Genomic DNA, 16,468 nt, shown 5'->3' with positions numbered 1-16,468 from the left:
CCACTGGCCAGCTACAGGAGAGGATCTGTCCCCACCACAAAAAGGCTTTGGAAATATTCTGCCGCACTGACCAGAGTTGCATCTGCTATCTTTGTACGATGGAGGATCATAAAGGCCACGACACAATCATGGCTAAGGCAGAATGGAGTCAGAAAAAGGTAATACAAGGATCAACACACATCTTTTGTTATAGTTCATGCATAGATTATGTTTTATTTTTTATGTACAGGTTTACTCTTTAGAGGTCTGAACAGCTTTTTGCATTGCTTGTAAAACATGAACACAAAATGCCATTTCGAATGCCTTTCCCGTTTAGTGAGTGAGGAAGAGAAGTGTGTATTAGATAAAAGGTCCAATGTCTATCGTTCTGTAAAACATTTACTGGCCAACTTCATTGGAGCCTGATACAGCTTGTCATGAGGTGAAAAAGATAGTATACTTGTAGGCCTACCTACTTTTAAAATATGTTATGACTGTGGAAATACTTTGTATGTGCATTCATTTAAGTTCATGCACTGTACATTTACTTGTAACCTATATCTTAAGTTAAGCAATTATTTGTCTCTGCCCCATTAAGAGGAAGAACCAAAGATTATTTCAGATGTAACATTCTGTACAACACTGCCAGGCCAACCTCCCTCCCCCTACCTGTCATACAGGTTCTGCCAGTCTGTCTCGTGTTTAGACTAATGTCTGATGTCATCAGATTGTCAACAATTCGTCCTGAAAAATGTTAGGGTACCTTCAGATGTCAACTTTGTTACTGTCATTCCTGACTTTACCAATTCCATATTTACTTGCTACCTATTAAACGATCTGGAAAAGTATGTATACGTATAAAAAACACTGACAGGCCAAATTCAGTGTAGCCTTGTGTAATGTCTACTGTTGTACAAACCTCAGTGTAGCAACATGTTTAACCCTTGTAAGGTGCTTGGGTCATTTTGACCCGTTTTCAGTTTTTTTTATCAGTGACTATTCTTTCACACTGAGAGTCACTTACTTTATGACACTTACTTTAAAACACAAACACCTTACAAGGGTTAATGTCTGATGTTGTGCCAACTTCTATGTCTCCTACCCGTCATAGAGGTCCACTACTACTAGTCAATTTCATGTTTATTGTCTAATGATGTATCAGCTGCTTTGGAAGAATGTGTCCCAAACAACTTCACCTTTTTCAAAGATGCACCCAATAGTATATGTAATCAGAAATGAACTACCTATTCAAAATGTGTTGCTTTGATTCCTGATGGTCCAGGAGGGGTTGGGGCAGAGCCAGAGGAGATGCCAGCAGATAATCCAGTTGAAGGAGAAGGAGCTGCAGGAGCTGAGGAAGGCTGTGGAGACTCTCAAGGTGAGAACTGACCAGAGAAGACAATCTGCAGCAGCTTTCTGGTCATGCAGGGATAAAGTAGTTATGATGAGATGTGACACGAGTATTAGATCAGATTAGAGTCTTTATAGTCCCATGTGATATTTGTTTTCACATCAGATATGTGCTCCTGACCTGTGTGTGTGTGTGTGTGTGTGTGTGTGTGTGCACGTATGCGTGCGTGCGTGCGTGCGTGCGTGTGTGCGTTTGTGCGTGCCTGCGTGCGTGCGTGCGTGCGCGCATGCTTGTGCAAGTACGTGTGTGCGTGTCCTATCAGTCTGGTACACAGACAGCAGTGGAGGAGAGTGAGAGGATGTTTACTGAGATGATCCGCTCCATTGAGAGAAGGTGCTCTGAGGTGACAGAGCTGATCAGAGCTCAGGAGAAGGCTGAGGTGAGTCGAGCTGAAGGACTCCTGAAGCGACTGGAGCAGGAGATTGCTGAGCTGAAGAGGACAGATGCTGAGATGAAGCAGCTTTCACTGACACAGGATCCCATCCATTTCCTCAAGGTAGACAACATTACTTTTTAGAGAGTTCAAAACATGGCTAAACACATTGGCGATACAGGGCTCATGTCAGTAGGTCTACTTCAACCTAGTGTGTGTGTGTGTGTGTGTGTGTGTGTGTGTGTGTGTGTGTCTGTGTGTGTGTGTGTGTGTGTGTGTGTGTGTGTGTGTGTGTGTGTGTGTGTGTGTGTGTGTGTGTGTGTGTTTGTGTGTGTGTGTGTGTGTGTGTGTGTGTGTGTGTGTGTGTGTGTTTGTGTGTGTGTGTATGTGTATGTGTGTTTGTTTTTCTGTGCAGAACATTGTGTCCATCACTGGGAGGCCTTACAGCACAATTTCAACCAGCGTGACCTTCAGCCAAAGCTTCTCCTTGGAGCCCCTGAAGAAATCTGTGTCTGCACTGAAGATGCAGCTGGAGGAGAAATTAAATTCAGAGATAGTCAAGATATCTGAAGCAGGTTGGGCAAACTTAGAAATCATAACATATCGATTTAATAAGAATCTTATTAGTCAGACAACATCTAATGTCTTATTCTTTTTATCCTGTAGCAGTGACACATATCCAGATCATCCAGAACATACAGTGTAAGTCTTCACCAACCACACACACACACACACACACACACACACACACACACACACACACACACACACACACACACACACACACACACACACACACACACACACACACACACACACACACACACACACACACACACACACACACACACACACACACACACACACAGACAAACACACACTCAGCGGACTGTACACTATATTTCTATAAGCTGAGTAACAATTGTAATATAATACATTCAGAATCAATAATTATAGATCCCTATTGCATATAATCATCTGTCGTGTCAGTATTTGTACCCAGTGAAGCCCAAGCCACTGGATGTGAGCTGCATGTGAATAAATTTGTGGGTCTGTGTTGGTCTGCAGATGCTGATCCTGAACTCCCAGTCAGAAGAGCCCACAGTAAGGATCTCCTGCCACCAAGCAGTAAGTCATTACTGACCTCTAACAGCCTCCATAGCCTTGCCCCTTACCCAGTCACACACACACACACACACACACACACACACACACACACACACACACACACACACACACACACACACACACACACACACACACACACACACACACACACACACACACACACACACACACACACACACACACACAGAGTTTAGTACTTTTATTTGGATCTCACCAAGAAGGCAGCATTACAAATCCAGATAGTGATGGAAGCAAATGTCATAGCAATCAGTAGGGACTGATCAGAATCATAGGGTCCAATGTAATACATTACAGGTCAGAATGGCCTGGTTAATTTAAGTTGTTTAGGGGTAGACATGGCACCTCCTTCGCCATATTGCTAAACTACCAATTGTTGCAGAAATTCAGCAGTATTTAGCAGTCTTTTTTGAATTGTCCTTATTGAGTCCACAGAGCTGCAGTCCATGCAGTGAAAGCCTATGTACATGTCCTAGGCTGCCAAACACAAGAACAATAAGCTTGCAGTTGAAACCTTGATTTGTGACCACATCCATAAGTGGCTGGTATTTTAGGATCTTGGAGTGGTAGCAAGTATCCATGTAGAGATCAAAGGGGCAACCTATTTCCACAAAGGAGACCTTTTTATTGTCAGCATCTATAATGGTGATGTCCGGTGTGTTTGGAATGCTGCTTAAAAGTGTGTCATCATGACTGTCGCTGAACCAGTTCATTTTTACTGTGCAATTTTTGTGTATTTGCATTGAAATGTCCTGTGCCTCTTTAATGCCTTGGGCTATAATGTTGACCAGTCTGTCATGTCGCGCTACATACAGTCCTTTAGTCCTCCCAGTCAGAAGAGCAGACAGTAACCCGTGGCTGAAACCAGACAGTAAGTCATTACTGACCTCTAACAGCCTACACAGCCTTGCCCCTTACCCAGTCAGCACACACACACACACACACACACACACACACACACACACACACACACACACACACACACACACACACACACACACACACACACACACACACACACACACACACACGCACATACACTGATGACTGAGTGACGTGATCACACTTCTTTGTCCCAGTAAGAAGGCTGGCAGCTGCATTCTAAACAGCTCTCATAGATTTGTGATTAGACGACTGACCTGTTTCAGGAGATGCTGCCCTGTAAGATGTCTAAAGCTGTAGACTCATAGTGTCATGTTGTTGTAAGATCTCCACTGTGCTAACTGAATGTGGAGCATATTGTGGAGTTCATGCACTTACTGAATGTGATGTTTTCTGTCTCAGTGTCTGATGGTCAGGCTCTTACTGCTGAACCAGTGACCAGAGAGGACTTCTTACGCTGTGAGTTGTGTACACACACACACACACACACACACACACACACACACACACACACACACACACACACACACACACACACACACACACAGACATACACACACGCACGCACGCACGCACGCACGCACGCACGCACACACACACACACACACACACACACACACACACACACACACACACACACACACACACACACACACACACACACACACACACACACACACACAACCAGTGACCAGAGATAACTTCTTACGCTGTGAGTTGGACACACACACACACACACACACACACACACACACACACACACACACACACACACACACACACACACACACACACACACACACACACACACACACACAACATGCTTTTCGTTTTTTCCTGGGTCTGGGCCAGCTCATACCTGTGTTTGTGTGTGTGTGTGTGTGTGTGTGTGTGTGTGTGTGTGTGTGTGTGTGTGTGTGTGTGTGTGTGTGTGTGTGTGTCTGTGTCTGTGTCTGTGTCTGTGTGTGCGTGTGCGTGTGCGTGTGTGTTCTCTACCTAACCCTGTGGTACTTCAAATAATACAAACACATTGCTGTAAGTTATTACTGGAGTTGGCATATGCAACTATTGTTCTGTATATTTCCTCTCTATTTGGTGTCTACAAGTGTTGTATGCTGTGATTATGTCCTCAACTGTAAGTCAGTTTGGATAGAAGCTTCAGCCTAATGTAATGTAATGTAATGTCATGTAATGTAATGTAATGTAGTGTAATGTAATGTAATTTAGTGTAGTGTAATGTAATGTAATGTGATGAATAAAAACCTGTCTGTATCCTGTCCTCTGTTCCATCAGATTCCTGTCACTTCACTCTGGATCCAAACACAGTGTACAGATACCTCCATCTGTCTGAGGGGAACAGGAGGGTGGAGAGGAGACCTGGGGCCCAGTCATATCCTGATCATCCAGACAGATTTGATAGGTATGGTCAGGTGCTGTGTAGAGAGGGTGTGTCTGCACGCTGCTACTGGGAGGTTGAGTGGAGTGGAGCGGTTGGTATAGCAGTGTCATATAAAAGCATCAGCAGGAAGGGACTGGGTAGTGAGTGTAGGTTTGGACTTAATGATCAGTCCTGGAGGCTGGAACTCAGCAGCTCCAGCTCCTCTTTCTGGCACAATAGTAATGAGAGTAAACTCCCTCTAGTGGCCAGCTCCAGAATAGGAGTGTATGTGGATCACAGGGCAGGAACTCTGGCCTTCTACAGCATCTCTGGAGACACAATGACCCTCCTGCACAGAGTCCACACCACATTCACACACACACTCTACCCTGGGTTTTGGGTATGGGCTGGATCATCAGTGAAGCTGTTGTGGTATATGTAAGGGATAATTGACGACACGGTGTGCGTATAACAGGAAAAATAATGCACACCAGGTGGTGATGCGGCCACGACGCGAAGCGGAGTGGCCGTTACACCTCGGTGTGCATTATTTTTCCTGTTATACGCACACCGTGAAGTCAATTATCCCGCTTATACCACGGTTGCCACACTGTCTGAAATTTATTTGAGGCATTATTTCGATGCTATAATGGCTAAAACAAAGGTTTTCTGTAGAACTAATTCCTTCCGCCACAAGAAGCTTCTTTTCATAACTTTCTGGCGAACTGCCGTTGCTAATTCTAAATTGAAGGTTGCTACGGCCAAGACACCGTTGTTAGTTCTATCGCATTCGGTTGTCAAGTCAAGAGCCAGTCGTTAATTCTATCACATTTGGTTGTCAATTCAGTCTCCTCAATGTTCTACCCATGCGATATGGGCGCGTCTGACTTGCACACTAGACCATGCTACAGTTGGCATGATTCCTACAAATTTACAGATCTCAATAGATTAAAACAATACCCCGCGCATCTTGGCGACATTCTAAATGCCTCACCTCGCCATTAACTTCATCAAAACAGGCACCTCGTCAATCTGCTCTCCTCTCATAGGAAATTCCCCTTGATTTATTTTCCACTGCGTGCCCATAGTTAAGCCTATTGATCCGAAAATATCCCATACTTTTCACAAGTTACGCTACTCTCTCAACTGATAAACGCTACAAGCGCAGGAAACATCTCCTCTCGTGGGGAAGAAACGCCCATGTGAAACGGGCGTCCCTTTGCGCAGGGAATCTCTCTCTCTCTCTCTCTCTCTCTCTCTCTCTCTCTCTCTCTCTCTCTCTATCACAAAGTTGACAGAGTGATGGTCAGTTGGGAGAAATAAACATGTTTCAAATTTGATTAGGTCTACTATTTGCTCCAGATTCACTATACATTGTTGGTGTTTCCAGACGCGCGGTGCCACATATGTCAATTCAGCGCGTAATGCTTGCAACTTTTTTGTGTGTAATGTATTAACGTGCGTGCCTTGGCGCATTGATACACTGGAGTTATGCGGTCAGAAAAGTGACCTAATAGTGGGACTACTTCAGGTGTGCATATATAGACAGTTAATCAATACCCAATTTAGCGCGTCACAATGGGAGATTCCAGACTGCCGTGGTATAAACTAGTGTAATACCAGTGTAACAATATGCAATATCAGGTACAGTGTAATAACGAGTGTAACAGTATGCAATACCATGTAATATAGTGTAATACCAGTGTAACAATATGCAATACCATGTAATACCACTTACGCACAAACACATGATGTAAGTAAAAAAATTACATTGTATTAAATATTGTTACACTGGTTATTACACTGTACCTAATGTGGTATATCCACTGAACCATTAAAACAGTATTACCATTTGCCCCATTTTTTGCTTCATTTTCACAATAGTCGTTTGGTTTTAAGCCTATGCACGTCATGTCACGTCTGTATGTATCATATACGTTTACGAAATGGTGGACGGGAGTGGTAAGAATGATGGGGGACTGGAAGCGTCGCGTTTCGGGGATATACCTTAAGCAGTCGAAGGCGACTGCACAGGCAGTCTAGTTATTTACTGGTGTCAATGTGTATTTATGCAGGAGTCAGTAGAACTTCACACATGAATCAACAAGCTGCACTCGGGGAGAGCATACTCACCTAAACACACACACACACACACACACACACACACACACACACACACACACACACACACACACACACACACACACACACACACACACACACACACACACACCATGTCTGATTGCGTGTTATCAATGTGTCTTCTGTTTCTTCGGTTGTGTGTGTGAGAGAGATTAACTCATTAGCTAAAACTAAAAATCCCTTTTAGCAGAGATGCATAACTTTATTGTCATCAAGATTGCAATGATCTTCCTTATAACAAGAATGATTCTGATTGGCCAATCCCCAACCCCTCCTTCCCTGATGTCCTACTTCATGTTCGGAAGTCAGCTGTCACTCTGCTGCTGCTTCTCAGAGTGTGCACATGGAGTGCCTTACAATATGCGACCTTGCCTCCTCCACTTGTGCTGGCCCCTCCTCCGTGGAGAAAACGATAAAGTTTCCCAGCTGTCAGCCTAGCCACAACAACTTTTGAGGGACTGTTTTTCATTCACCATCCCAATGGCAAATGAGAAAAAGACTTAACAATTGAGCTTTTGCGAGATACTGAAATATAATGCTGTTGTCAGTGATGTCATCATGACATATTACTTCCTGGTACGAGGAGACAAGCACAAGTGGAGGAGGCAAGGTCGAATATTGTAACACGCTCATGGTGTTCTGAAGAGCTACAACATGGCGTCAGCGTCTTCTCAGGAGGAGGACTCCTTTACTTGTCCAGTCTGTCTGGAGCTGTTGAGGGATTCGGTGACGATTCCCTGTGGACATAACTTCTGTATGAGGTGCATTAACCCTCTGAGGTCTAAGGCCTTTCAGAGGATTTTAGGCTGCTTGCACCACCCTGACATTTTCAAGTATTTTCAGCTAACAGTAAGCATCTATGCAAAAGTGGAATATATGGTTGTATTGTGAAAAGCCTGACAAGAAATAATCTGAAAAAAAAAATTGGATGTCATACAAACACGTTTTACTTAAATTGAGCATAAACACAACTGTACAAAAAACAGGTTTCAGACGTCTTCAAAAAGTTCAAGAAAACACACAATAAATATATCTAGCCAAGACTTTTGAAGTTTGAATCTTGTAAACAAATGTGTTGGCAGCATAAAAGTGAAAAGGGCATTTAGAAATGTTTTGTTGTTTTCATACAAAATGCAAAAAAGAATGACTATGTCACTGCCACTGCCTGTCTCATTTGAATACTAATGAGATAGGTGTGAAAAACCTCCAATGGCCCACACCCCCCTGTCAATCCCCATGTGCTCTGATAGCCCCAACCCCCCTGTCACTCTACGTCTGCTGTGTTTACCCTACCTGAAAGGGGCGTGTTGTCACCTCTGAATAGCCACTCAAGCACCGGTACTTTACATGTGAATAGCTATAGGTGTGGCTGCTACAGGCAGAGAGTACAGAATATGCGAAGATTTCTTTTCACTTTCTTTAAATTGGGCCAGCTATATCATTTATTTAATATATATATATTTGAAATCTGGAAGGTCTGATGTTTCTAATGGTGTAACTTATGTGTTTCAATGACAAAAACTCACAGAGTTACAGATTTGTTTTTGGAGACATGTCAAATTGCCCTCTCAAGGGCACTTAGACCTCAATGGGTTAAGGGCTATAAGATAAGATGAGGTAATGCTTTATTGTGTCTGTGCACAGTCATATGTCTTACATTACACTTCTCTACAATCCACATATGAAGACATGAAAAACTCCCAAGGAAAAACACATACAAATACACCTATAGAGTCATTCAGGGATGGGCAACTAGAGTCCCGGGGGCCACATGACGGCTGTCATTTCCGTTGATTATTTGGGAAAACGGCAAAAAATGTCATTTGTGTAATAATGTGGAATGTGGTGTAGAGTCCTTCATCTGGGTCCATAGGCTGTGAGGGCAGCACAGTCCAATACATTAAAAACCTTGAATATTCCAGAGTAGCACTGATTGAAGTATGTTTTCCAGGCAGATGTATATGTGAAAACCTTCCAGAGGGGAGTTTAGTTTTAGTTGATTTAGTTTAGTTCAACAGGGATCATGCACAATACACATTGATTACAGAATTAAAAAGATGGCTTGTGCCAGATTATAGCTATATAGCTAATTTCCATCTGCAGTCCCAAAGAACCTTGCAGGTTAATAACCTTGAATATTCCAGAGTAGCACTGAATGAAGTATGTTTTCCCTGGAGATGTATATGTGGGCTATTTTATTCTCATTTGAGTTAGCAGTGATGCAGAATGAGTTTATATTTTAGTCTTGTATTCTGTTTATATTTAGCTTGGAAACGTCTTCCAGAAGGGGGGAGGAGAGTATGAGGTGTGTTAAGGACTACTGGGATCAGGGTGACTTGGAAGGAGATATAATAATAATAATAATAATAATAATAATAATAATAATAATAATAATAATAATAATAATAATAATGCATTTTGCATTTCAACACCTCTCAAGGACACAATACAGAAATAAACTATTGTAAAAACAAAATATTAAAAGCTCAGAGAATGTAAACAAAGGATAAAACAAACAGAGTTAAGCATTCATAATGAATAGATTAATTGAAACAGATGAGTCGTTAGTCTTTATTACAGCTGCCACCTGTGCAAACACACCTTCGACTCCAGGCCTGTCCTCCACTAAAACCCTCTGATTGCTGAAATGGTGGAGAAGTTCAGGAAGACCAGCATCCAAGCTGCTGCTGCTGCTGTTATTACACACGGCCACTAGAGGGCAGCAGTACTCCATGATTACAACACGCCACTCCCCATCCAGGAAGTTTGGAGTGCCACAGGTGAACACAAAACTATGCTGCACACCCAAGGAGCTGTTCGTTCGTTGTGTACTTTATCGGAAATTACTATAGAAAATGGCTGCAGCGATGGCAAGTAATGAGGATATTTTCATGTGTCCTATTTGTTTGGACTTTCTGAAGGATCCAGTGGCTCTTAACTGTGGACATAATTACTGTTTGGGTTGTATTGAAGACTGCTGGAATGAGGAAGACGTGAAGGGTGTTTACAGCTGTCCACAGTGTAGACATACTTTCACCCAAAGACCCGTTCTAAAGAAGAATATTATTATTGCTGAGCTTCTGGATCAAATGAGGAAGAGCAGAATACAAACTGCAGCTGCTGTTGAATGTGCTGCTGGACCTGGAGATGTGGCCTGTGATGTTTGCAGTGGGAGAAAACTCAAAGCTGTCAAGTCCTGTCTGGAGTGCTTGGTATCGTACTGTGACACTCATTTAAAAGCTCACAATGAACTTATCCCAGGAAGAAATCACACCATGACTGATGCCACTGGCCAGCTACAGGAGAGGATCTGTCCCCATCATAAGAAGCCTTTGGAAATATTCTGTCGCACCGACCAGAGTTGCATTTGTCTTCTGTGTACGATGGAGGATCATAAAGGCCACGACACAATCACGGCTAAGGCAGAATGGAGTCAGCAAAAGGTAAGGATCAACACACATCTTTTGTTATAGTTCATGCATAGATTATGTTTTATTGTTTATGTATAGGTTTACGCTTTAGAGGTCTGAACAGCTTTTTGCATTGCTTGTAAAACATGAACACAAAATGCCATTTCGAATGAGTTTCCCGTTGAGTGAGTGAGGAAGAGAAGTGTGTATTAGATAAAAGGTCCAATGTCTATCGTTCTGTACAACATTGACTGGCCAACTTCATTGGAGCCTGATACAGCTTGTCTTGAGGTGAAAAAGATAGTGTACTTTGTGTACTTGTAGGCCTACCTACTTCTAAAGTACTTTGTGGAAATACTTTGTACACTCTTAAAAAAGATTGGTTAAAATAAACAAAAAATTAGTAGTTTTTAACCGATCTGTTCGATTAATATGTGTCCGAGAAAAATATTAGTCAAAATAACCGATTAGACTTCAGTTAAAATTTCAACCAATCTAGATCGGTTAAAAAACTAACCAATTCCAAATCGGTTGTTTTGACCAATAGATTGGTTATGTTTAACCAATCTTTATAAGTCAAAAATGTACCAATCCCCCAATGGTTGTTTTGACCAATTTGTTCGATTAATATGTGTCCGACACAGATATTGGTTAAAATTTTAACCGATTTGCTTGGTTAGATGGACACTGCAATTACTTCACTCCAAATTAACAGTTTCAAAGCTATATCAATCATAACCAATAACCAAGATTTGAGTTTGTTTCACAAAGTTTATTAACAATTTCATTTCAAAAGGCTTTAAAGCACTGATCTGAAAGGATGGGGATACAGTAACTTACAGCAATCTGTTCCTTCCCAACACTGATGATGGTAAAGTTGTGTGGACACAACAAAAAGACAGGCTGGTATTAAGGGACATTTAAAAAAAAAGAAAAATCAAAAGCAGAGGTAACATTTTATGCTTGGTGAGCCGTTTTCGACGAAAATTCAAATTACAAATGCATGCATATCCTGTAAGGCTGTAACGATATTGCATCGAACCGAGGTATCGCGGTACGCAGACCCACGAACCCCTATCGCGAAACTGCCTCGCAGAATCGCGATGCGCCCTTTAAAAGTTGTTACCAAAGTTCTTCCCTAACAAAATCTCTGTTGTTACCCCTCAGTCTAGAAAACGGCAGCATAAAGGCAAATGTTTGCATATGCGCTTAAAAAAGACAAGTAGAAAAGGGGCGCACATGTGCGAGTAACACTTCCATTCATCCCTCTCTTATAAAATGTTCCGTCCAACCAGCACGTGCATTTGTTATTATCAATTGCCTGAGCAACCTCCGCGAGACGAAACACTTAAACGTCGGAAGGTAAAGCACAGAAATGAACAACAGACCCAAGAAGGCTTTATCAAACGTGTGAAGGTGTTAAGATTCATGCATGCGCCGATGCTGATGAGTGGAGATAGACGTTGAGCAGAGAGAGAGAAAGAGAGCGAGAGAGCGAGATGCTCCGCCTGCCCAAATTCATAAACCACGCGACGCTCTATCAGGGAAGTGTCTGAAGTCGGGCGAACGTTGAGGTCAATGTGGATATTAATAGGCAGCGTTATTCTTCCCCGCATTGACCGCCTGCCTAGCGAAAACATGCTCCATTTCAGCCTGCATCCATTCCCGCTCTTGACAAAATGTCAAATCACAAAACCAAACAAAGGACAACGTGCCTGTTGCATAGTGAGAACATAGGCTAACTGAGTTTCGAGTTTTGTTTGTATAAGCGTGCGCGCGCTGCTGCACGATCAAAAAAGTTTAAAAAATATTAAACATCAAAATTAAGTGTTGCATTTTTGTAAGTAACTTTACACAACATGTTTCCTGACGAAATATGACCAGTGTTGTTTCAGTTAATGTTTGGATATTAATTGGATAATGTTTGATAATGTGAGACAGTTGTTAGACTAATAGGCTTCCTACTGGAACCCTGACCCTTCTCTCTCCGTCTCTGTCTCCCTCACACACGGTCAGCATCTCAGCATCATATGATCTAAGCCTATTAATAAGAAGCCTACTTTTCCTTGTTGAACTAATATCCCTTATTGTGCTTTGATGTCAACACCTGGGGAACAGGTTGCAGTGGTATATCTGCAGCATCATTTAGGTACACCTACAAAATTAATGTAGGCAGGTAGGCCTAAATGCAAAAAGAAATCATATATATAGCCTATATAGGCCTATAATTTATTTTCTTCTTTTTTTCCTTTAAAAATAAAATAAAATTGTGGGGCATATCGAACCGTGGGTCATATATCGTGATACAAACCGAATCGTGGGTTGGGTGTATCGTTACAGCCTTAATATCCTGTGACTATTACTTACTTACAAAACGTTAAGGTTGTGCTTGACAACCGGAGAAAACCTCAGAGTCAACATGATCTTACTTTAAGTTATATTCAAAGAACAGTACATTTTTGCAAAACAAGGAGGCAAGTATCACTTAGAATGGCATACAATGCTGTTTCTCCAGTACCAGGTAAATTACCTGAATCTGCATAGGATGTAGTCTGCATGTCAGTGGAATCAGAAGTAATTAAAATACACATGGTGTGGAGTGGTGGTGTTTGCGTAGATGTTTTAAAAAATGTCCAGTGACTACAGAGCAACTTGAAGTGAGAAATGTTCCAGTACCTTGGCCCACTTTTTGGTTGAGATGGTTATATCGTACACATATTCAAAAGAGGCAAAAACAGAGTTAAACTGTGGTGGATATGCCAAGTTACACACCCAGTAGAGCATGAAAAGCTTGTCACTGCGCAAGTCAGGCAATCAGCAACAGGAATGGTTACATTGTCATCCATGGCAGTGATGACACTGCCGTGTCAAACTCTCGCCTCCTAGTAGTGGGGTCCTTGAAACCTTCTCAGTGTCAGTGCCGAGGGATGCAAAGTTGGTTCCAGTCTGAAAGAATTTTTAAGATTTGAGAGAGAGAGAAAGAGAGAGAGAGAGAGATACATCAATGGTGCTTAGCCCCATAATGGACGCCATACCATCTGAAACATGCTGTAATAGTCATTGAAAGGTTAATTGCCAGTACTACTCTACTATGACATAACATAGGGCCTTTAGTAATGCTCAGTAATTGCCATTCTGGTAACCACAAAATTTATAACGCCCTGTTTTAACAGGTTATATAGAAAGCTTTACTCTACTGAGTGAACGGTATACATCAATGCACACAACTATATCGTGACTTGTTCTTTCTAAATAAAGGTTAAAAAAATGTCTGGCAGACGTACCAAACTTGGCATCTCCAGAAAGCGTGGAAATTTCTCAAAGATGTCACGCATGGAGGGGGAGTCCTCAGCGATCCTGAAAAATACAACAAATTGAGAAAACGTAACCCAAATACTCCACTCAATGAAACGGTGGGCTCAGTGTCATAGGCCTAACAGTAGAAGGCACCAAGGGTGCGTTTGTAAACTGCCGCTCTGAGCACACAACAATTGGTAATGTCATGTATGAGCAGTGGTGGACAAAGTAAAAGTAAAAGTTAAAAAATAAAATAAAAAATAAAAACAGTTTCTTTCCAACACAGGTAACTTATCTGAGTAAAAAGTAGACCAATGTACTTGTCTTACGACGAGCTGATTCTGCACAGGTTGGATTGAGTTTGTGGTGGGTTCTTGTTAGGTTTTTATTGTTTTTCAGTAATAACACAGTCTATCTCAATAGGTAGGTATACTGGAGCAAACAGTTTAACAGCTATGTAATATCATGTGCTACTGTTGTAATTACACCACAAAAGTACTTTTACTTTGTCCACCACTGTGTACGAGTGTGTTATTCAGACTGTTAGATAGTAGACATTTGAAACACACATTTGGTGCAGATTTATTAAAATTTGCTTACCGGTATATTTAGAAACTGTTTTTTTTTCAGTATTTTTAGACATGGTGCTACAAAGGGGATCAATGTACTGTAACCAGGCAGCTGCCATCCTTAACTCTGTAGTGCAGCGTTATGGCTCTATGTAATGTCATAGCAATGTTGTTATGATGTATTTAAGCATTTTCAGCAAGTGAATAGGGTCGCTGGCGACCTATCCTCTCAAAATAACACACAAGATGAACAGGATGCATCTCTGATTAACAGTGTGTGGTTCAAACTGTTAAGACATTTGAAACACACATACATGTGGTGTACATTTGTGAATGGTTGCTAACCTTTAGAAATTCTGTCAATGTTCAGAAGCATTTGCAGACATGGTCCAGGGGGCTCAAGTACGACCAGAGAGCAACCATCCAGCAATAAGGATATCTTCTGAGCTGCACACAACATTAACACACAACACACAACATTAATTTGCATCTCATATTGACAGCATGAAATACATAGCATGTTTAGCACTTTGACTTTTATAAAAATACATGGATTGGTTTTGTGTGAATTCATGAACTTAAACTCACCTCTTGCAACAGTGTTTATTTTCTCTGAGGTACACCACACCAGAGGAATCACTCAGTGTAATCAGACAGCTTCCATGTAGGATCCTTCAGTAATATTCTCAGTCATCTGCAAAGCATGACAGCACAAAACATGAACATGATTATGCATTTATAGGCCTAATTATTAAAAAAATAATGAAAAGTACCGTCACCACCACGACACAATATGATGATGAATAGGCCTAGAGTATGAAACATCTAAAAGATACATGTCTGTATACATGTAAAATGTTTTTTTTGTTTGTTTGTTTTATATCATTGATCATTTTCCCAGACGGATTGACAACAGATGGCTCAAAGAATTCAGTGTGCTAAACTGGAGGGCAAAAAGAGCAGATTATGTATCTTTCTGGATATTTTACTCATCACTTGAAATTAAATCTAAATCTAAATCTAATCTAAGATGTCACGCATAGAGGAGTCCTCAACGATCCTGGAAAATACAACAAATTGACAAAATGTAACCCAAATACTCCAATCAATGAAACGGTGGGCTCAGTGCCATTGGCCTAACAGCAGAAGGCACTAAGGGTGCGTTTGTAAACTGCCGCTCCGAGCACATAACATATTGGTCATGTCATGTATGAGTGTGTTATTCAGACTATTAGATAGTAGACATTTGAAACACACATTTGGTGCAGAGTTATAAAAAAATGCTTACATTTACAAACTGATTTTTCTCAGCATTTTAGACATGGTGCTACAAAGGGGATCAATGTACTGTAACCAGGCAGCTGCCATTATTCCTTAACTATCCTCTCAAAATAACACACGGCATGATCAGGACGCATCTCTGATTAACAGTGTGTGCTTCAAACTGTTAAGACATTTGAAACACACATACATGTGGTGTAAATTTGTGAATGGTTGCTAACCTTTAGAAATTCTGTCAATGTTCAGAAGCATTTGCAGATATGGTCCACTACGACCAGAGCTACCATCCAGCAATAAGGATATCTTGACCATCTTCTCAGCTGCAATAATAACACACAACATTAGTATGCATCTCATATTGACAGCATGAAATACAGAGCAAGTTAGAACTTTGACTTTTAAAAAATACATGGATAGGTTTTGTGTGACTTTATAAACTCACCTCTTGCAACAGTGTTTATTTCTCTGAGGTACACCACACCAGAGGAATCACTCCGTGTAATCAGCCAGCTTCCATGTAGGATCCTTCAGCAATAGAGCTCGAAAGTCCCGCCCCTTAGTTCCGCGTTTCACGGGACCTCAGTTGACCATCTAACAACA

At 41.5% G+C, this 16,468-nt stretch overlaps 2 protein-coding genes and 1 long non-coding RNA gene across 3 annotated transcripts in view; 2 read left to right on the top strand and 1 right to left on the bottom strand.

Moving 5' to 3' along the window:
- The window catches only part of LOC134444438 (tripartite motif-containing protein 16-like), a 7,716-nt gene extending 462 nt beyond the window's left edge, over window positions 1-7,254 (top strand). The window contains exons 1-8 of the mRNA XM_063193791.1: window positions 1-158; window positions 1,262-1,357; window positions 1,653-1,886; window positions 2,179-2,343; window positions 2,832-2,891; window positions 4,145-4,250; window positions 5,085-5,601; window positions 7,245-7,254. The exon at window positions 1-158 is cut by the window's left edge and continues 462 nt beyond it. Of these exons, the coding sequence (XP_063049861.1) occupies window positions 1-158; window positions 1,262-1,357; window positions 1,653-1,886; window positions 2,179-2,343; window positions 2,832-2,891; window positions 4,145-4,250; window positions 5,085-5,601; window positions 7,245-7,254 (1,346 nt within the window). The remainder of the gene's footprint in view (window positions 159-1,261; window positions 1,358-1,652; window positions 1,887-2,178; window positions 2,344-2,831; window positions 2,892-4,144; window positions 4,251-5,084; window positions 5,602-7,244) is intronic.
- Window positions 7,255-10,148: 2,894 nt separating this feature from the next.
- LOC134444437 (E3 ubiquitin-protein ligase TRIM47-like) overlaps window positions 10,149-16,468 on the top strand; it is a 31,648-nt gene continuing 25,328 nt past the window's right edge. Inside the window, exon 1 of the mRNA XM_063193790.1 lies at window positions 10,149-10,754. Coding sequence (XP_063049860.1) covers window positions 10,167-10,754 — 588 coding nt within the window. The 5' untranslated portion in view covers window positions 10,149-10,166. The remainder of the gene's footprint in view (window positions 10,755-16,468) is intronic.
- LOC134444445 (uncharacterized) lies at window positions 13,074-16,174 on the bottom strand. Its single transcript, XR_010033975.1, has 5 exons — window positions 16,090-16,174; window positions 15,176-15,281; window positions 14,933-15,034; window positions 14,006-14,078; window positions 13,074-13,667 (listed from the first exon to the last, which is right to left on the bottom strand). It is a non-coding gene; the product is annotated as an uncharacterized LOC134444445 (long non-coding RNA).

This window comes from Engraulis encrasicolus, unplaced genomic scaffold (genome assembly GCF_034702125.1).
Source record: "Engraulis encrasicolus isolate BLACKSEA-1 unplaced genomic scaffold, IST_EnEncr_1.0 scaffold_56_np1212, whole genome shotgun sequence".
In the NCBI taxonomy this organism is placed as follows: domain Eukaryota; kingdom Metazoa; phylum Chordata; class Actinopteri; order Clupeiformes; family Engraulidae; genus Engraulis; species Engraulis encrasicolus.
Note: the sequence above shows the minus strand (reverse complement) of the source record. Positions and strands in the feature narration are given on the sequence as shown.